At 37.4% G+C, this 22,731-nt stretch overlaps 1 protein-coding gene across 1 annotated transcript in view; it reads left to right on the top strand.

Moving 5' to 3' along the window:
* The first annotated feature begins 2,545 nt into the window (after positions 1-2,545).
* LOC103711964 (endoribonuclease Dicer homolog 3b-like) overlaps positions 2,546-22,731 on the top strand; it is a 78,597-nt gene continuing 58,411 nt past the window's right edge. Inside the window, exons 1-8 of the mRNA XM_039119996.1 lie at positions 2,546-2,823; positions 2,910-3,090; positions 3,186-3,299; positions 14,912-15,046; positions 15,184-15,253; positions 18,106-18,170; positions 18,307-18,438; positions 18,513-18,665. Coding sequence (XP_038975924.1) covers positions 2,744-2,823; positions 2,910-3,090; positions 3,186-3,299; positions 14,912-15,046; positions 15,184-15,253; positions 18,106-18,170; positions 18,307-18,438; positions 18,513-18,665 — 930 coding nt within the window. The 5' untranslated portion in view covers positions 2,546-2,743. The remainder of the gene's footprint in view (positions 2,824-2,909; positions 3,091-3,185; positions 3,300-14,911; positions 15,047-15,183; positions 15,254-18,105; positions 18,171-18,306; positions 18,439-18,512; positions 18,666-22,731) is intronic.

Here is a 22,731-nt window from a genome sequence, read left to right as displayed (position 1 = left end):
TCATTATAAAAGTTGGATACATACATACGTACATATATATATATATATATATATATATATATATATATATATATATATATATAAATGATCAGATCTCTACATAAATATGAGAGATTATCATCCTATTGCAATTAAGACATGTGGGTAAAATTGATAGTAAAATTTCACATATCATAGAAAGATATAAAAAAAAGGGATCACAATGACCTTATTTCAGATTTATGATACTTGAAATGTTAGAAAAAAGAAAGAAATTGCTTTTTAGTGAACAATATCAACCTTGACATCTTCACATATCATAAAAGTAAAAAAAAAAAGGGGATCACAATGACCTTGTTTCAAATTTATGATAGTTTCTTAGAAGAAAGAAAGAAATTACTTTTTAGTGAACAATATCATCCTTGACATCTTGCATGAAAGCAGAAGGGTCAATAAAAAATAATTATAATCATTTATATTAAAATATTGTTTATACAATTAAATGGATACTTCAGGTAAGAATAAGGCTATAAATGTAAGTATATATTTTATATAATTCAAAATTTTACCATATATACAATGATATTCTATCTTAACTAATCATACTCAATTTAGTTGTACTACAAAAAAAAGGTTCTCTTATATAACGACCATTCATATATTTTAAGTTTCTACTATCTTATTAAGAAGGATATTAATGTCCCTTATGTCTACCTTTTCCTAATAGTGAGATTCTTGTACGGTTTTGCATTGTCTTCACTTCTCCATTACCTTATTAATTGCAAAATCTCTCATAACTTTTGAACTCATATTATTCTTTTCTATTAAGAAAATTAATTTATATCTTTAGTTTCAAACAAATATATATTAAAGTTGTAAAATACTTAAGTATTTACTTGTTTCCTTATTTTTCTATATGTCTTCTACTTAAAGGTACAAAGGATTTTTTGTTTAATTATTTCGACATTTCTTATAATGCACATATATTTGTCAACCTATGTTATTATATTTATCGTATATATCTCTATTTTCATACTAGTCCTTAATATCCTATTACTTATTATAGAAACTATATTCCATGCCTTCATCTCCTTTACTAATGATAGATTTATATACAGATAACTATTTTTACTAAATTTTTATTATGAAATGAAATATTTAGTATAGGAGTTGGACAAATACATCTCAATAATATTTTTAACTCAATAATAAGTCTAAAAATTGCATGTACCATGTCAAAATATCTTCAAAATAAATTAGGCCAATATTTTGAATAACAATTAAAATTAATTATGTAAAAATATTAGTTCTTATTATTTATGAGATTTTGGTTGACTGGATAACTATGCTTTAACCCAATGGCTTAATTTTTTTACTTCTCTTTCTATTTTTATCAAATAAACTATATAAACTGAGTCTAGATAAAATGCTGTTATAAGGTTATTATTTCTTATGCATTTTATCATTTATCCTTAAAATAGCTTATAGTACCTATATATTAAAATGGCTGGAAAACGAAGTTCAATGCTATAGTTATACATGAAACTAGTATTTAGGAAAATTTAGTCCAAAAAATTACTATAAGATTGTATATATTAGTTGAATATGTGGTAGTTCATGATAAAAGTAAGATAGGGGAGGGAATTAGGTGCAATGATTGATTGTCAATGTTATAACTCAAATTAATGATACATACAAATAATTGGTAAGATATGAGAAGGCACCAATTTAAAAATTATATGGATGGATTCCTCTATTTTCTACTTATGATATGTTTATTCATTTAGTCATTCCTTGTTAGTATAATTTAATCTATATTTGTATATATCATATTATTTGTATTTTGAGATATCAAGGATATATGGGCAATGTTGCTCGACCGATTCTAAAAGAAAAAAATATTTGGGTATTAAAAAGATCAGCAATGAATAGATAATATTGTGGCAACTGTTAAAAAGTTGATTAGGTTAAAAGTCAAAAAAAATCATAATATGGACATATACAAATTAAGATATTATTTATAGTGATATAATAATGTATTTTACATTTAGTATTATGCAAGTGTCTTCGTAATAAAGTATGCAACAAATAGAAATGAAAAGCACATAATATTTATGTAATTTTAACTATTTTAAAGTTAAAGCCATACATTAAATACATGAATTATGCAACTTGATTGTATAAGTTATTAATTTTATGAGAAAATTAAGCACATAGATACCTTTGATCAACATGACGACCCAAAATATAAAATAAAATGTTAGGATTTTATTTAAGAGATTATCAATTCAGTGCTGTGATTTCATATGGAAGTAAAAAAAAGAATGGGGTCATAGGAACCTTGCTTAGAATGTGGGATAGTTGAAATCTTAGTAAAATAATTGAAAAAGTAACCTTTTTAAGAGTAGATGGAAGGATTATTATGGATATTGTCATCTTCATATAATTTTCGCTATCATTCATTTCAGCCAAAATTAAGGGTATGAAGGTAATTATACAACTTCTGTTCGAAACCCGCCATCCGAAGCAAGAGGAAGGTTTCTCTCATGCAACTCCGCCACCCTGCTCTGCCCTCACGCATTTTTAGCCTCCCTCGTCCTTTTCCGTCGAGAAGGGAATCCATGCCCTTCGCCTTGGCCTTTTCTCAGGCCGTACCATCGGCCGTCCACGTCCTCAGCTGGAGCTCCAGGGCTTCAAAAACCAAACACGACCAAGAAAACCCTCGGAATTCTCCTCCCTCCGATCTCCCATCGACCCTCCAGCCATGGATTCCGCCAAAGAAGTCATGGAGGACAAGGAGGAACGACCATCTCGAAGGCCAACCAAGGCTTTCCAGCCTAGGAGGTTCTTGCTGGGTTCTTCTCCTACTCAGTTTCTTGAAGAAGAATTGTTTTCAAGTTTCCTTTTTTTTTTTTTATTGTGGTTTTCAGTTATCAGATTAAGGTATTCGAGGTTGCAATGCAAAGGAACACTATTGCGGTGCTGGAAACAGGGGCTGGAAAGACGATGATCGCGGTGATGCTTATAAAGGAGATTGGGAGAAAGCTGATTGAAAATGGTAAAAAGATGTTCATATTTTTTCTGGCACCAACCGTTAATCTTGTCAATCAGGTGATGCAGGGATTCTTTGCAAGTTTCGTTTTGCCTTCCTTTTATTGGGAGCTAAGATTTTTGGTAGAGAACTTGACATTATAAGTGATCTGCAGCAATATGAAGTGATCAGAGATCATACAGAGTTTGACGTGGCTGAATACTATGGGGCAAAGAAGATTGGTGAGTGGAGCGCTGAATTCTGGAAGAAGGAAGTTGGCAGCAGAGATGTAATTCTTTTGGCCCTTTATGTCCATTAAACTATGATTTTATGTACAGATGCTTGGTGTAGTTCTAGCTACAGTGACTATAATTATTTGGGGTACAACAATTTTTTGATCTGGTAAAAGCTTCTTAAAAAAACATTTTTTTTGACCTAACTTTGGTTTCATTCTTGAAGAAACTTTAATGGTATTTAATCATTTTATTTTATTAGGTACTGGAGGTTGCAATGTTTACTTTTCTTCTCACCGAAAACAGCATATTCAGTTACTTGAATAACTATGGTTATTACTGACAATTATTAATTTTTGCGCCTATTTCCCATGGTAAATCTAGACTTCTTATGAGATCTAGTCTGATATCTGAATGCCATGATTTTGGGCAAAACTGTATCTGAATACAAATACATGGTATCATATAATGTGATTAGCTAGTATTAGTTATCATATAATGTGTCATGATTTTGGCCTAAGTATAGAGTTAAGTAATCCGGGACCGCACCTACTAAGCATGACCAAGTATGTGATGCAAAAAGGTCTAAGTTCCAATCTAGATCACATGCCTATAGTTGTCAAACATGTGTTGTCTGATGCTTGTTGCCCTGATGTATAGGATTCATATTAGTGACATCTTGAGTTAGTGTATATAAACATTTATTGATATATTGTAACAACCCAGGACCTCACCCAAAATGGCTAGCCGGAAGGTATTGTTTGGGTTCCTTGATCCTGTATAAGTACCCAAGATCTACCCAGCGAATAACCGATGTGGGACTAAACACACGCCCGCATGGGTCCTCGCATACTCCCTCCGTTCAAGCCCTGACGTCCTCGTCAGGCTAAGGGTTCAAATCCATTCAAATCTAATCACAAAGACCACGATTGGCCCATTGTCAGCCCCAATGGATCCGTGCTGCAGTGTCTCCTAGTTCACATAGGTTATGAGCCGGGTCCGCTCTGATACCATTTGTAACAACCCAGGACCTCACCCAAAATGGCTAGTCGGAAGGTATTATTTGTAACAACCCAGGATCTTACCCAAAATGGCTAGCCGGAAGGTATTATTTGGGTTCCTTGATCCTGTATAAGTACCCAAGATCTACCCAGCAAATAACCGATGTGGGACTAAACACACGCCCGCACAGGTCCTCACATACTCCCCCCGTTCAAGCCCTGACATCCTCGTCAGGCTAAGGGTTCAAATCCATTCAAATCTAATTACAAACACCACGATCGGTCCGTGGTCAACCCCAATGGATCCGTGCTGCAGTGTCCCCTAGTCCACATAAGTTATGAGCCGGATCCGCTCTGATACCATTTGTAACAACCTAGGAGCTCACCCAAAATGGCTAGCCGGAAGTTATTATTTGGATTCCTTGATCCTGTATAAATACCCAAGATCTACCCAGCGAATAACCGATGTGGAACTAAACACACGCCCGTACGGGTCCTCACATTATTTGGGTTCCTTGATCCTGTATAAGTACCCAAGATCTACCCAGCGAATAACCGATGTGGGACTAAACACACGCCCGCACAGGTCCTCACATATATGATAAGCCTATTGGCTTGATATAGACACACACACACATAGGATTCATACCAGTTGTGTCCTTTATTGGAATGTATAAATGTGCATTGATCTGGCTGTAGCATGTCAGAGTGATCTGTGATGATGCATGTCAGCACAGATTAAAATGAAGTTGAGCTGCACTAATACAACCAAACTTAGCTGAAGTCATCTCAGTGAGTTTGGTTTTACGGTTTACCTTTTCTTCTCTATAATGTGACCAATCTCCTTTGAACTTCTCCATTGTATATTGTTCGATTATTATAAAGCCCAATTTTATGCTAGTTAGATATCTTTAGATAATGCATTGCATATTGTTTGGTCATCATTATTAGCAATTAGAACATTTCATAGCATCGTTTAGAATGATTGGTTGGCCGTAGATTAAAAGTTTGAATGTCCCAAATGTTTCACTCCTCAAAGTAGGTAATCAAAGTTACTCTAGATCGAAAAAAGGGGAATCCTAGTGTGTCTTATTATGTTGTTTGCATATAAATAAGCACTCGAGCATATCTTTGTCAGAAAATGCTTATTGAGTGTTGGCATGGCATTATATATTTATTGTACTTTGTCAGCCTCTGATTGGCTTAAAGTTATAATTTACAATTCTGGATCATGAGTAATTTGATGTGAAAGAGGATCCTACTTTGCACGGAGGTTCAAAAACACAATTTTGGGTTTTAGTGTTGCCGAATGAAGTCCAGTTTCATTAGTTTTGGCGGTTTCATTGGCAATTTGAATTTTGGTAGTTTCAACTGAAAATTATAAATAAAGTTGATAAAATTTTGGCAATAAAAGAAAAATAGTTAAGGTCAAGAAAACAAATGTGAGATGATTTTAAAATATATTATATTATCTGCCCTTTATATTAGTTCGCTAGCCGTACACTTAGGTGATTGGATTTGGATTGTTGAATGATAAAGTAGTTATTTTACAGAATAATGTACAAATTTACTATTTGATGCTCGGTTATCAGAAGTGGGTGCATGAGCAGATTTGGGCGTGGGCATGGGAAAGTAGCTCTCTTAAGAAAAAAAAATTGAATAAGGAAAAGTTGAGGAAGTGGGTGCAGGGATGAGCTCCTTGATATAGTTCAAATAAGATGTGCTACTCCAAGTGGAAGATTCATGCTACTAAAGTTTGACGATAACCAAAAGCAAAAGAATCTAAATGCCTATGAGATTTAGGTTTATAGAATGGTGAAATGTATCTCAGAACTTTAGTTTTTTGTGTATCTCATTCAGTGTTCAATAATTTGGTTCCCATCTTGGACAGGTCAAGCGAGTTTTAGCATCAATAGATTTGGCCAGAAAATAATGAAGATTCAAAAAATATATAAAAAAGGAAAGCAGTAGAAAAAGAAAAGTAAACATATTTAGAAAAGGAATCAAGGATCATCTAAAAGCAACCATACGACATTCTGTTATTTTTGAGTATTATTTGGTACGTTCGAGTATATTGTTTGGGTTGTTTATACTAAGATATTCTTTGCATGTATGCCTTTACGAGATGCATGCCTGCATACATATATATTATTATTGATAGACTATAAAACAGGGTCAGTAGAACTGTTCCGAACCGAGCGGCTCTGATCATATCGAGCTGTCCCGGCGGCGGACTGGGATGATTCGGGCAATGGAAACGAAACCCGTCGCCGGAGGAGGAGGAGAAGAAAAAAGAGGAAAAGAGAGAGTGAGCGAGGAGGAAGGGAGAGGGAGAGGGAGAGGAAGGAAGAGAGAGGGAGGTGAAGGTCGAGCGGTGAGCCTGCGGAGACCGACGAGCCGCCCGGAGGAGGCTCCTCTGGGCTCTGCGGTTGGGTCCCCTATGTTCGAAATAGGGGACCCGCTTGCAGAGCCCTCCTCCGTCCAGGTCGCCGCCCTCCACCAGCCCACCACCGGTCTCTGCCACCCTCCTCTCTCCTTCCCCCTAAACATAGGGGACCCGCTTGTAGAGCCCTCCTCCGTCCGGGTCGCCGCCCTCCACCAGCCCACCACCGGTCTCTGCCACCCTCCTCTCTCCCTCCCCCTCTCCCCCTCTTCTCTCCCACCCTCCTCTCTCCCTCCTTTTTTTCTCTCTCCCATTCGCCCTCTCTCCTGCCTCCTCTACTGTGTCGATACGGGGCCGACACGGAATGGTATGGGGGCATACCGTTCCGTGCCGTCGGGCAACCAGTCTAGGCCTCCTTTCTGGCATAGCAGACCTTGTTATTATTCACATGACATTATTTTTTAGTTTAACATATCATTTTTGTTTTGAAGACAGTTCCAACACAAAAATCTAAATGTTTATTAAGCTCTAAACTAGTCTAGCCTATTCAAAAATCATACTAGTCTAGATTCTTTTAGACCTAATTTCATAGCACCTCCAAATATTCATAAACTTGTATATTTTAAGCTAAATATTGGGAAGACACTTCTTAATATTAGGAAAATGAAGAAATGACAAAATCTCTAATGAATTGCTTACATGTACGATTGAATTAAACCATAAAAAATTTTCGGTCAAAACATTGAAATCTGCCCTAGTTTTGGATTAGTTCCAACCATAATTGATAAACTTTGGTTTTAGTATTGTTCTACCCTAGGTCTGCCGAACCGGTATTGGGATCCGTACCAGTTGGTTGACAGTTTGGTATGGTACAGGCACACGGTACGGTAAGACATGCCAGTTCCGAACCGGCACGCCCAATTTTGTTTTATGTGGAGTATTTCAAGTTGATTTAATTGGTAATCACTCTTTTTGAACTTTTTTAATGATTTTAAGTCTACTTCGATTTTTTTGATATTTTTTGATGAATTTTCATATTTTTTGATGTTTCTATAATTTCAGTTTAACCTAAATAATGCATCTTATTATTTTAAAATGATACAAATTATAAAATAATTAGTGAGATATTGCATGCTACAAGGAACAACATGAGATATCCTCAAATCAAGTACTGAGGTAAAAATTATAAAATAATACAATCAATTATATACGTTTAAAGTACAATATACATACCGATATCTAAAATCGGATCGAATGACGATGCCTTGTAGATATCCGGATCATCGGCATAGTCAGGAGGCACATCAATCCACCCATCTAACCAAGCAACGTTGTAATCTTGTATGTTTATCCTATAAGGAACGCGCTTCAGGTTATAAGTACTTTCGGATCTTTCGCCGAAGCTCTGGCTCTGAGGGATGTCCTCGGACTGATAAACTGGTTGATAAAACGACTGTGAAGGGGCCCATCCGAATAAGCCAACAGCAAAATTCGACCCATAAGATGCTCCAGTCTGCGTAGGGCAGTAGCCACCAGAAGATGTCTTAGATGCACCATATCCATATGGGCCATAGGTTGTATGTAGTTGCGAGGTCATTTGCAGTTGCACCGTATCCTCCTGAATGACCTCGAGAAGCCTGTCTCCTATATGCAATTGGATCTTGGCGGGCTCTACCAGATCGTGCATCATGGTCTCTAATCTATGTAGCATGTATAAACTGGGACTCCATTGGGACTGTAGGTGCCTTTTGTTTTTCTTTTTTTCATGCTTGCAGCTGCCTTCTTACCTTCCGTGCTACTCGTGGTCTACTTACCCTTCATGCCTCTCTTTGCTTAGCTATGTTGAAAGGATGTATGTCGCTCTTCTGACCGAGTCAACTGGATAGCGTAGTGACCATGTAAAAAATAATTTTTATTTTTAAATTTAAAAATAATTTTAAAATATTAATATTTTAAAAAATTAATTTCAGTTCAGATCCATGTAGAATCCAACAATGCTATTTTTCTAATCCCTTGAGCATGCATCAAAGACTACTTATTTCTTATTTTTTTCTAAATTTAGGCCTAGGCCACTGTGCTCATGATTGCATTAAAACTTAAATAAATGAACACCAAATTTTATGCTTCTGATTTTATTTTTTTTTAATTTTTATTTTTTAAATATATTTTTTTATTTTTAATCCAAAATAAATTTTTAATTTCTAACATATATATAATTCAAAAATTAAAAATTTTTATGTCACCATGTAGATCGTCCATAGATCTACAACATATAATAAAATCAAGCCCAAATCAAGAATTTTGGCATGATTTCTCCTTATTTTGCAATTTTCGAACTATTTTTTCAAGCCCCAAAAAAATGAGGAAATGAGATAGGGGAGAGAAAGCACACCTTATTTAGGATCGGATGTTTTTTCTGAAGTGTTGAATCAGTGTGCCTTTTGACCCGGTGGGAAGGAGGAAAGGCGAAAAGTTCTCCGCCGCTTACACATGTTGTTGGGAAGGCCTTCCCAACTCATTTTAACACCAAAAAAAAGGAAAAGGGAGGGGCTCGGTTTTAGAACCGGGTTGACTTGGTGCGAACCGGTCGGTTCGCACCGAGTTCGAATGGAATTGGCCAGTTCTAGGCCAATTAGCACCGGTAAGGTCTGGTTCGGATCTTTTCCGATCGGTTTTGGACCAGTTCTGGCCGGTTTGGGGCCGAATCCAAAGGCCGAACCGACCCGGTTTTCCACCGGGTTGGCTTGGTACAGGCTGCACTAGGTGGTTCGGCCAGGTTCGACATTCCTTGGTTCTAGCGAAAAATTAAAACCATGTTTAACAACTTTATTTTTATTCGGCTGATTTGGGCATGGGCCACCACTAAATGATGCAAGTGGGGATATTACCCAACTTTAATGGTTAAAATTTAAAACTGAAAGTTATATAGCTTTCAGATATTTACCTATATATCTTTGATTTTCAACCTCCCTAAATGAAATATTTTTCTAAGACTTTAGAGTCCCCCACTTGTATGACCATAGAGTTCAATTTCACTTATAATGTTTCAGATTTAGTTCTATATGAGATAATGAAATTACATCTGAACTTTGAATTAACATTTGTTTTGTTTTAATGATTAGACTATACTAAACATTGCATTCTAAATCATCTTCTTGTACAAATATATTTGCATGTGGCTAAATATTAACACATATTATATATTCATTGAAAATCTTACAGTTTTCAATAGAAAATACCATCTTGTTTATTTTGTTTGTTATATGTGCTTTTTGCCCAAATGTCATATATATTTGGTGCCCAAATAAAATGAGATGACAAAGTAATTTTTCACTTGTCTAGAACTTGATTTTAAGCAAAGTTGTTGGATCTTTCCACAAATGAAATATGCCATTTTCACCCTTCTACCCCATGAGAACATTGGTGTACCAATTTAATATGTATTAGGTAGCTAAAGTTTAGTAATTCATAATCAGAGTAGGTAAATATCATCATCTTCTTTGTCCGCATAAATCTTTTTCTTTTAAACTTTTACAGTTTTCCTTACATTCATAATTTATTTTAAATCACCCTTTGAAAATTTTCAGCAATTGTCAGAGGAGTATTGGAGGTTAGTGCATGCTCTGGCCATTCTTTCTTGAAAAATGAGATTTCCTAACAACTAAAGTAGCAAGTTCGGAGAAATAGAAACAACTAAAAGAAAATCTTGCACTCTCAAAAGACAGAGAAGGGAGCTTAGAATTGATTGAACTCAAGACAGGCTTCTTAATTGGCTAGGCACCCCTATTTATAGTTGTAGAAGCCCCCTTAAAATTTACCCATGAATATGTCTACATTCATTCCTAGCTAAAAAGGTAGCATATTTTACAAATATGGAAAATGATTGTGCAAAAGAATCTCCCTGTAATTTGCTAGAATTTGATTGATATAAAGTAAAAAGTAGATATAGTATGAGTCTCCTCATGATTGGATAGATTTTTTATAATATCTCCAATTGATCTTGACATTTGGGTTCTTCGAATTTTTTTCAAATCTGTAATGTTGTTTGTCCTTATCATCATATATTTGAGGTTTATATCCCAAATCTTCCTTAACCATCAAAAACTTAGCCCCAAATCAAACATTGAAGCCGTTTGCTGTCTTGAGCAGCTTTTGATATGTGCTAGCTAGGTCCACTGCAGATGCATCAATGGTAATGGGGAATGAATAAGGACTGTGAGCTGCAACTGTCAGAAGCAGTTGTTTCATGGGAGATATACATGCCTCACAAACTACTCGTCATTAGTTCATCACTTTTCAAACATTAAACCACTATGGAATTATTATACTTGGTTCATGGGAGAGAGAGCTTTTCTGCAAACTGTTCTTTAGCATGTATAGAGCAAGCATGGTGAGAAGTCGATTAAGAGGCTACCTAACATTTAAGTGGAAGGTGGCCATTTAGTTAAGTGATCAGGTGAACTTTGTTAACATAATTGATTAGATACATAGACACATGTATAAATATGTAATGCAAAATTAACTAGAGAATTATAAATAAATCAAAATAAATCAAAGGAAAAGATATTACAAAATGAAATACCATATCCTATACATTTATATAAGTACCTACTACCTATATTAGTGCTAGACATCAACTAGTTGGGTACAATTTTTCTCTACATACTGTGTAATAGATGACCCAGAAAAAGAAATATAATCTAAAAGTAGCTTTGCACAATGATTATTTATCAATGCAAAATCAGAATGAAACAACCATTAAGAATTAATGAAGCTTGTAAGTCAAGGTATGCCGTACCGGCCCGAACCGGGCGGTACGGGGCGTACTGTATCGGTTTGGTACCGATATCCAGTACGCCAAAAAAATTTCATTCCGTACCATATCGACACTGTGCTAGTGTGGCACCGGTACGTGATCCGGTACCGAGACGGTGAACCTTGTTGTAAGTTGTTACTAATGAAGGTGTTTGGGCACCAATGAGAAAGAAATGGGACTATACCTTGCTGACACACTAACCCATTTAAAATTCTATCCCGAGCTCCACCCCTTTGGGTTAAAAATGATGACTAATTATGCTAAATTAGAAACAAACAACCACTCAATGATTAGTTCGTAGGTTCTACTAAGGTGTTTCAGTATCAACGAGAAAGATACGGAATTGTAATTTGCCTTGGTTACACACCTAATACTCCATCCTAGTTAATAATATTAGCCAAACTTGACCGTTTCTAGCTGCGTCGGCTAGGTGATCCTTTTAGATATAATACTACAGCATAGGTTCTCACACCCTCAGCCTGAAATCACAAGTCAGAGACTTGGCAACTGCCACTTACTTATAGGGTATTACCCCACAAGCATGCAAGGTATCCAACATGATATCATAATAATATAAATAAGGAAAAGGAATAAAATCAGAGCAATTAAAATTCAAAATTGAACGATTAACAAGTCCAAAAAAAACTCACAAGAAACTTGATGAATTTTATTTAGAAGAATTTAACTTCAATTGTTCTCCAAATATTTAATCGAAGAAAGAAACCTATAAAATGCTTCCAAGGTCTATACTAAGTAAACAAATACTAATTCTAGGATATGCCGAAGATTCTATTCTCTCAACTAGTACACTACATAATAATATCCCATCAGCAACTAGTTATCTAGACTTGTAAAGAAAGAAGAGGCCAAATAATGAGCTCAGCATCCTAGTAAATAATGAATACCTTAACTAGATAACTCAATAATAAATTAAATTAATTTCCTTGAATATAGCAAGCATATAAGAAAATTATTATATTTTAATAAGATAATTTTTATAATTAAAAATATTAATGTTTGCTTAATTGTTCATATTCATGATCATAAAACAATTTAAGATGTTATATTTCAACTCAACAACCTATTAGACTATGACCACACTTATATCCTTTGGCAAACTAAAGAACAGCTCTTGGACCCTGTGGAGGGGATAGAATATTGCACTTGTACTCTATGGAGTGGGCTAGAAACCCTCATTTATACTCTATGAAAGGCCTGGAATAATGAGTTTTTGGAATAGACAAAGTACCAAAATATAATCTCCATGTGTGAGGTTCAAAATATGGTCGGGTTGAGAGTTAAAGAATTAAAATGTATTAAAGCTATTCACAAATCACATATACGCATTTATCAAATTCTAAACAAGTATGCATGTTCAATAAAATGTTTCTAAACAATTATGCATAATAATCAGTAATGAAAGTAATACTTTCAATTTACAAATTTATTTTCCATTTAAAATATAATTTTATAAAATTCATGAATTGCATGTTAATCAATTTATAATTTATTTAATAAATATTTATTCAGAGTAAATAAATGAAAAATCTAAGAAAAGAGAATCATTACATACCTTGTGGGCGCACTCAGTAAACAATTCCAACTAATCTTGAAAATTTTCTCTAGAACCTAATATTCCAAAAATTATATTTTTATCAAAATATGTCAATGATAAACATATCATGGTTTCAAAATATGGCCGGAGGGTAAAATTTTAAATTTATCATTGCCATATTTTGATAAAAATATAATTTTGTAGAGGAATAAAGTCAAAAGGATTCAGAAACCATGATATGTTTATGATGCTAACATTTGGTCTATGCTGGAATAAAGTAAAAGGATTCACAACTAGTACTCTAAGAGATGCTACTTCAGTTTTTTTAACATAGACCAATCTTAGGTACTTCATACTACAGTGCTCAAATTTGTAAAACATACTTGATCATGTCAGCTGATCTGCTGCTCTTACAAAGCAAATCTGCTTAGTTAAAGGTATCTTGCCTCACTTGGGGCTAATTATTCAAGCCAAGATACAAACTTACATTGTTTCCATGCATTTGTATTATCCCTAGGCAAGGTTCGCCATCTGTATCTGACCCTATATCGGACCATGTTGGTACAGTGTTGGTATGCCCGGCACGAGGATTGGTTTGGCGTACCAAGACTCGGTGCATCTCCGGTCCCAAGTCTTGGTTCAATACTGGTATGGTACAATATGCTCGGTACAAAGCGATACACCAGTACGAGTGTACGACCAAGTATGACCCTAAGTTATCCAACATATTTCATGCCTTTGAGTGATTATGGATCATGGATGAATCATTTACTGAAGGATACTTCTAGGAAATCTAGCAAGTAGACATTACCCATATAAAGCTTATTGTTCAATCCATGGTATGCTGAACCGACCCGTTCAGCATGTACCGGACCGGTCCGTCCGGTCCGATTCAAGTATGGAAAACGGTTCGGGCCCCAGAGGGGCCGGAACCGATCGGTATGGTCGCGTACCGGTGCGAACTGGACTGGTTTGCATCAGTACGCGCGCCTGCGCATGCTGCCCAGTGCGTCGTGCGTGGTTCCCCATGCTGGGCAGGGCGGGGCGCGCGCTGGGAACCACGCTGGGCAGCGCGCTAGCGCGGGTGAGCTCTGGGAACCGCCCATGCGCTGGAAACCGCACATGCACGCGGTCCCGCAGCAGACCAGTTCAGAACCGGTACAAACCGGTCCGAATCAGTATCGTACCGGTCTGGTAGGCAATCGGTACGCCTACCGGTACCGGTACAACATACCTTGGTTCAATCTCTACTAGTTGCTTTCTCTCTCCACATAATAGTTTGTGTTACCACTATTTCTGTTACTTCATCCTCATTCTAAGACCGTCTAATTGGTTCTTCTTTAGCCTTGCTCAGCATTACAATTATATTTCTTTCTGTATGTTATTCAAACATGTGTCCTTGGAATATGACTACCTTTGCTCTGTAGTATTGGGAGAGTGCATGGGAGGCAATGTTTTTCGCTTAGATAGCATTCCAGGCCATGTTGTAGTTAATTGATAGATACTAGTAGTTAATATTAATTAGTATCCATTGACTTGACATAGTTGTTTAATTTGATGGATAATTATGAGTGAATAGTCAACTTTTACATTTTTCATCATAACAGCCAAGAAGTTTTGCCCAATTTTTTCATCTGTAGCTTAATTTTCATTATTCATTTTTTTGGGTGTGGGGATGGGGCCAAAGATCTGGATGATTTGCGTAGAAAATGCATTAAATTCAACCATCAGTCTATTAATTTGCTTTAACTTTAGGTAAACTACATTTTATACAAACTAACCTGAGAACTCTTTTCTTCTATTCCTGTATGTTTAGTGGGTTAACTGTTCAAAAAGGTACCATCTACTGCATCTTTAATCTTTCCCTTCAAACTTGTTTATATTAAGAGTTCTTGACAGCTTCCATTCTACAGGTTGTGATGATGACTCCCCAGATTTTATTGGATGCTTTAAAGCATGCTTTCCTGACTCTGGACATGGTAAACTTGATAATCTTTGATGAGTGCCATCGTGCAACTGGAAATCATCCATATGCAAAAATAATGAAGGTGCATAAAAAGTTAATCTTGCTAAGTGATAAACTTAATATAAATATATGGAGATACTTTCCTTGTCATTCTTCTTTTGTATGATTTATTTTGTTTTCAGTATCCGATTAACTATTTTCATGCTAATTGTGATATAGGAATTTTACCACAAGTCTGGACGCAAGCCGGCCATTTTTGGAATGAGTGCATCTCCTGTAGTTAGGAAAGGCAAGATACTATAGGAACAACAGATTATTAATTTTTGGAATGAGTTCATTTTTGGAGCTTTAAAATTAATTAATGCTTCAGTTTTGTTTTGATGATTAATTTGCCATGATGATTACTTGTCTCTACATAGATAAACTTGCTAATAACTCAGTATATCACGAGGCACAGATGGTACACATTACAGGAAGATTATTTCTGTAAGGCATAATTGTTGTCTCAAAGTACTTATTTCTTATTGCAGTCAAGGTGCTTTTTATTATTTTATACTGTATCATTAGTTCTTTGTGTGGTGCTGTATTAGCTAATGATTATTATTCATTATAATATGACTTCTTTAACTCCACAATGACCATCTTGTTGGCTTGATAGGGCACTGATATTCTCTAGATCTTGTGTAACTATCAACATTTTTAAATTGCCATGGTAAGACATTGATGAATTTAAATGTCTGTTCAAAAACAATAAAAAGCCTGGAGAGGTAGGATAATCTAATACATGTCAGAGACTATGATGAATTAAAACTACATACATACACTAAAAAAAGCAAGATAAGTTCATGACCTCTCTCATTGGAATTATTTCTGTTTGCGGATATTACATTTGCTTTATCTTCTAAATGAACATATATGTACAAGCCTGTTTGGCATCATCAGTTTACACTAGACAGGAAAGGTTATAAAATCAAGTTCTCGTGAAGAGCTCGTTGTAAGCTGAAAACTGTTTTGCATCTTAATCATACCGAATAATATTGATCCCCTTTTTCTAATTGAACAATCATCATACTTATATATTTACTTTAATAAATCTTTTATTCTACTAATTGAACAAGCAAACTCACCAGATCTAATAAAGCATAGAGTTGGTTGTGCCTGATAATGGATGGGATGACAATCATGAGTTAGTAGCCAAAAAGCTTGTGAGTGGGATGTGAAAGAAGGAAATGGTAGCGGGATATGACCTAAAAATGATGAAGCCCCAAAGTTTTGCTGGATTTTGACGGTCATTTTGATTGCTGGAATTTGACAATGCTTTGACAACAAGGCCTGGCAGTGGCACATGTGTCAGCAAGTTGACCCATGCATGTTATTCCAAATTGATGGCCCAAATGTTCAGACACTTCTGCCAAATACCAACATGCCGGCCAGAAAGTATCATGGAAAATGTTCTGATGTGTTTGGCCTAGATAAAACTTTTGAGGACAAGTGGGGAGGCAAATCATTATCTGATTAGGACAAAATCTTGACAATGTGGTCACACAAGGAAGAAAATAAAAGTACAAGATAAAGATTTCACTAGAAGATCTAGTGTATATCAACGTGCACCAAAAATTGTGACCAGAAAACTCCCATATTGGAAAAAAATCTGGTTTTCCATGTGCAGATTAGGCTGTCATAATTGAGTGCTTCTGCAGTCTTTTAGCATTATGGTGCCTGCAAGACCTTGTCTTACCTTCAGTTAGGTCTACGTATTCGGACTTCTCATGAAGTCTTATGCTAGAAACAACTTCTGTCTTTGTGTACTTGATGGGAGAATGTTGCTAGACATACTGCACAAAACTACAAGCTGTATCTTCTTTGGTGTTTCGTACTTTATAATTTCTTCTGTGATATTCTGACCATGTTGAAAATCCTTATTTGCACATTTATATTATTCTGGTTTTTTCCTTACAAGAAATGTTTTTGCATCTAAATTCTTGCTTCTCAAGTTACTAGGATTGCCAAACTCCCATTGATCCTTGATCCATAATATTAACTGAAGACTTCACTCCTGTAGAGCCAAGGTCTACTAAACTGGTCGGAATCGATGAGTTCAGCCTGTACCATACCGGCACCAGTCGGCATTGGTACGGTTCGCACCGGTACTCGCGGGGCAAAAGAAGAGGAAGAAGAGGAAGAAAGAAGAAGAGGAAGAAGAAGAGAAAGAGGAGAAGACTACCTATCGAAGGGGGGAAGAAGACCTCTCTTGCGGGGATTTTTGTCTACCGGGTCTCTTTCTTCCTCCTGAGCACCTCGCGGGGAAGAAGACTACTTCGCAGGGAAGAAGACCTCCCTTGCTCGCGGGAGAAGGAGAAAAAGAGAGGAGGAGAGAGGGAAAGAAAAGAGCGGCTTGGGAAGAAGAAGAGGAGAAGAGAAAAAAAAAGAAAAGAAAAAAAAGAGAATCTAGGGCAGCGCGCGGGGGCGCGGCGCGAGTGGAAAAATGCGTCCCCAACTTGCGCCCGCACATGTTCCACATAGTGCGAATCACGCGTCCACGCGCAGCGCGCGGTTCCCCGCGCAGGCTCGCCGCGCGGGGCAGCGAGCCCACGCAGGCTATCCCGCGTGGGCTTTTAATGCCACTCTATGGCATAACGCGGATGTGCGCATGTCCGCGCGTTTTCTTTTTGTTTTTTTGAACCAGTTCGGTACCAGTTCCAATCGGTACCGAACGAACGTACCGGTGGAGACCGGTACGTCAGTTCAGTCGGTACCGCGTACCTTGTGTAGAGTCATAAATGTGCATAAAATTGACATCTTGAGTTTGAAACTTACGGCTTCCTTGTTGATGTTCTCTAAAAACATTTTAATTTGCCAATTATTTCAGAGAAGAATGCCCTTATAAGTTATAGCCTTCACAATGTTTTTACATGCTTTTTTTCCCCTTCTCTTTGGAATATAGTTTCAATTTTTGCTCATTTTAAGTGTCAACATGACTTGCTTGTGCTCTGAAAACAAGAATCATATCAATTTGGGCAAGTTTGAGCCACCTTATGATTCGGATGACTAATATCTTACAATTTTTTGTGGCAAGTCCAGTTGTGTGTATTTCTTTGGCTTGTTATTTCTTACTATGTCTGACATATCTCCTTTAAACAGGGGTTTCATCAGCCAAAGGTTGTGAAGAGCAAATATCTGAGCTTGAAAGCATCTTAGATTCTAAGGTTATATTCTATCACCACATAATTATTACGCGATCTCTGAAAACATTGAAATTGCTATTATTTTATCAAAACAAGTTTGTCTTCATTGCATTATATAATAAAATGAAGATGCACTGATAAATTGGTATTTTTTCAGGTTTATACTGTAAAGGATAGAGCTGAAGTTGAAGCATTTGCTCCTTCAGCTAAGATGATTAATATATACTATGATGCCACCAACTTTAACTTTCAAGATATGAAAATTAAGTTAGAAGCTTTAAGGGAGAAGGTAAATTCTTCTTGATCTGGAAATTATAATTCATATTCTAAGGTTGTTTTGAATAAAATTTGTGTTCTGAACAGGTTGATGCTTCACTGGTTAGTTTGCAAGAATCACCGTCCAATCAATTTAAAGACACTAATGATATACTAATGGCATCAAGAAAGAGTTTGTCAAGATATCATGGGAAGATTTTGTATTGTCTAGATGAGCTTGGGCTTATTTGTGCAGCTGAGGTACTGCATCATCAAATCTCTGTGATCTAGTTAATTAGACATGTCATATATTATGCAAGAGGTACTTTATTATGCATGCCTTAGTATTATATTTGATTGTTGACCTAGATCTTCTGCCATATTTATCTGCTAACTTTTATCACAAACTTGTGTTTTTAATTATGTACAAGGACTCTGTAATTTCCATTTCTGGTATAGGAAACAAGGTAGCATGTTATGAGCTGTTATGATGATGTATACAAGATGTCTTTCCTCATTAAAATCGAGATAGACTTAAGATCAGCCTGGTAAAATGCTAAGAAAAACTCATTGACCATTCAATTTTCTATGTCTCAGTTTTTCTCTACAATAAAGAAGCCAGTTCCTAGCGTAAAAGGAAGAAAATCTGTGGTTTCATAAGCCTATTAATTTGCTAGGTTATTGAGGGTATGGATATATGTGCAGCAGATCAGCAGTTTTTCTCATCTTAGTTATAAATTCCAAGAACTTCCAGTAAAGAACAATCTGACTGCACTTTACATTCAGAAACATTGGAAATTTGGAATTGTAGTTTTAATTCTATATCCATTAATTTAGATTTTATGACATACGATTCATGGAAGAAAACTAGCTTGTACTTTTATCCAACTAGAGACATGTATCATGATTCATGGAAGAAAACTAGCTTGTACTTTTATCCAACTAGAGACTTGTATCATGCATTCTCCTTGGAGAATTAGACAAATAGTAGTCTTATCTAATATTGACCATTGGACAGATTCCTTGAAATGCTTTTGAAATTTAGTGTATTCCACTTAGTTTAAACTTTTTAAATATAAGTATGCTTACTGCAGTGCATCAAATAATAGAATGAAAGATCCAGAAACATCTTTTTAAATATCACATCAAGGTTCTGTCAGGCACCTTAATGAGATTCTCCTGCATGACTCTAACACTGTGCACTCTGCTTTCACAAACAATGCAACTTTGTTGGTCCGTTTATATTGCCTGGATTTGTTAATTTTGCTGGCTAAGATTGTCAGAAAGATATCTATGATACTTGATGGGATCATTACTATGCTTACACCATAAGACTTTATGAAAGAGTTGGGACATGTGGGAGCTCATTATTAAGTGGAGCAGCAGGACATCAAAGTAGCTCTTCTAATTCTTCACTAATTCTCTGCTTCTTTTGTCATTGCTGACTTCACCCATCTTTAAGCTTTCTTTAGACCAAGGTCGGAGGAACCCCTGGCGGGATAGCTTGGTACGGGCCCGCGCCATGCCGGGGCCCATACCGATATAGCGAACAGACGGGCGGGGGACGTACCGATATAGCAAACAGACGGGCGGGGGAGAGGCCAAACAAGAGAGGAAAAGAGAGAGAGAGTGGGGGAGGGAAGGAGAGGACGCCGGCGGAGCTCGGTGGACCCCAGGGGAGGCTGTGAGGGGGCCGGCGCCGGGGAAGAAGACCCCGTCAATTGATTTGCCGACTTCACTTACGAATTTTCAATTTTTTTAATTTCGCAATTCGTAAGTGAAGTCCGCAAATCAATTGCCGACTTCATTTACGAATCTTCAATTTTTTTAAGCGGCAGACCCCTATTTCGAACAAAACAGAGTTTGGCCACCGTAGTTCCCAAGACGATGTTGATGAGGATGAGAGGCTTGCTCAAGGTTTTATTTAGGGGATGCAGGGCGGCGGCTGGGGGTTGCATCTGGAGGATTGGGAGTCGGTATGCCAACCGACTAGGGCAAGGGAGCTGGATGGTTAGTCTCTATTGACCAGGAGGGAGGTGCAGATTGCTCAGCATGCTGCCAGGATTATCTTGGAGCCGCAATCTCTTTGGAGTTGGATGATGGTCGCCCGGTATGGTCCTGTTGGGAGCAGTGTGACCCCATCTGGGGGTCGGAGGGCATCACCAGTTTGGCGTGAGATCTGCAGATACATGCCTATGGTCCTATCTAGATGTAGGTGGTTGATTGGTGATGGCCAGAGGGTCGAGGTGGTGGAGGATGCGTGGGTGGACGAGCTCCCATTGAGGTGTTGGCCGACCCTAGTTAGTGTTGAGGCTGGGGATGGACTCCGGGTGTGTGACCTTCTTTCCAGAGGTGGGGGTGGGATACATACCGGATTGATCAGATGCTCGAGGAGCCACTTGCAGAGCGGATCCGGTCGCTCCCAGTTCTGGGGCACCCCTGCCCTCACGTCAGGGTATGGAGCTCGTCCTGCACGTCTAGAGTCAGAGTGGCCGACGTCTGCTGCGTTGTCCAGGATGGAGGGCAGTTGGGGTGGATCTCGGCCGGATTTGGCGGTTGGGGCTCCACCCTAGAGTGGCTTTATTTTTTTGGAAAGTTGCTTGGGGTAGGCTACCGACGAGACTTCTGCTGTACGGGAGGGGCATGGGTATCCACCCCCAGTGCCCTGAGTGTCAGACTGATGAGTCGTTGGACCATGCTATCTTCCAATGCCACTGGGCTAAGAGGGTCTGGAGGCGGACAGGGTTCTCCACGGAGCTCTAGTGCCATGCGGCATCTTTTCTTCAGGTTCTTCAATATTTGGCCGGGGCCTCATAGTCCAGACTGAAGGTAGTGCGGGCGACCTATACTACTCATCAGATCTAGCTAGCGAGGAATGTATGGACATTTGGGAGTGTCACGCCTCGAGCCCGAAGCGCGACAGACGCCGCACGCCTGCACGGCGAACCGTACAGGCATGCAAAACAGCTGATCATATCAAAACTATTACAATGCTTAAAAATTGACTTAAACATTAATACATTCAAAACAATCTTACAAAGTTTCAAAATAACATATATCAACATAATTCAAATGTTTTAATTGGTCTAACCAAAAATTCTAATTTTAACAAAATCTTCCAAAATTTATTGCACTCCCCAATCCCGTGCGATCAAGCCTCTGGATCTGAAAAACAAACAAAATAGGATAATGAATTACACTAGCTCAGTAAGCAACATAATACCCCAGAGGGGTCGAAGCATATCAGATAATTAATCAAAGCACAAAACAATGACTGAAAATTAAATCACAGATAATATGTATTCTTTTCTTTTGAAATTTGCTAAGTGTTTTCATGAAAATCCTGATACCAGAATTCCAATACAAACAGGCTATGGCCACGTAACCCAGTGGCATGGATTGCACAAGGTGCCAAACACCACTATTATTAATCGCCGGTATGGTGTCCAAATATTACTATTATTAATCACCCATGGTACGGTGTCTAAATACCACTATTATTAATCATCGGTGGTATGGTGTCCAAATACCACTATTCTAATCACTGGTGGTACGGTGTCGAAATCAGTTTCTCATGATACAAGTCGACAGGGCCAACGAATAATCTTCATTGGCGATGCCAGAATAGATGATAGTCATGCTAGAATACATACATATAAAAACAAATTTCATAAGTTGCCCAGTCATATTTTATAGATTTTATGGCACATAACAAAATTTTCAAATAATATTTAATATGCCTGGCCCATTTTAACTAAGTACAAAACATATCTCAAATTTAATCCATTAATAATTAATTTATCAAATAATTTAGAAAACATAGTTTGAAGTATTAAGTTACTTACCCCTTTTCGTTTAAATCCCACTTCACACAAACGGGTCAGGTGCACCTATTTAAATATCATTAGAATATAATTAATTTCTTTATTAATCTCAGAGCTAAGCAAAATCAAAAATATTATTGGACATGGTCCAACAGGGTCCCACATGGTGGAACTGAGCACAAGTTGGGCCCACAATGGGTACGACCCAAATAGGGCCCAACAAGGCTGGACTGGGCCCAAGTTGGGCCCACAAAGGGTACGACCCAACTGGGCCAACATGGCTGAACTGGGCCCAAGTAGGCCTGCAATCAACAGAGCCCAAGCTTGGCCCAGTTCAGCCCACGATGGGCCTTCTCTTTTTTTTTTCTTTTCTTTTCTTTTCTTTTCTTTTCTTTCTCTTTCTTTTGCATCAACGACCGAGCCTCCATACATCAATTTCTCCCCTCTCGAAGCAATGGGTAGTGGCCTCTATATGGGCTGCTGACTTTGGTTCAGGTCGGCCC

This window comes from Phoenix dactylifera, unplaced genomic scaffold (assembly GCF_009389715.1).
Source record: "Phoenix dactylifera cultivar Barhee BC4 unplaced genomic scaffold, palm_55x_up_171113_PBpolish2nd_filt_p 000675F, whole genome shotgun sequence".
NCBI lineage: Eukaryota > Viridiplantae > Streptophyta > Magnoliopsida > Arecales > Arecaceae > Phoenix > Phoenix dactylifera.
This window is presented reverse-complemented; position numbering and strand designations above follow the sequence as displayed.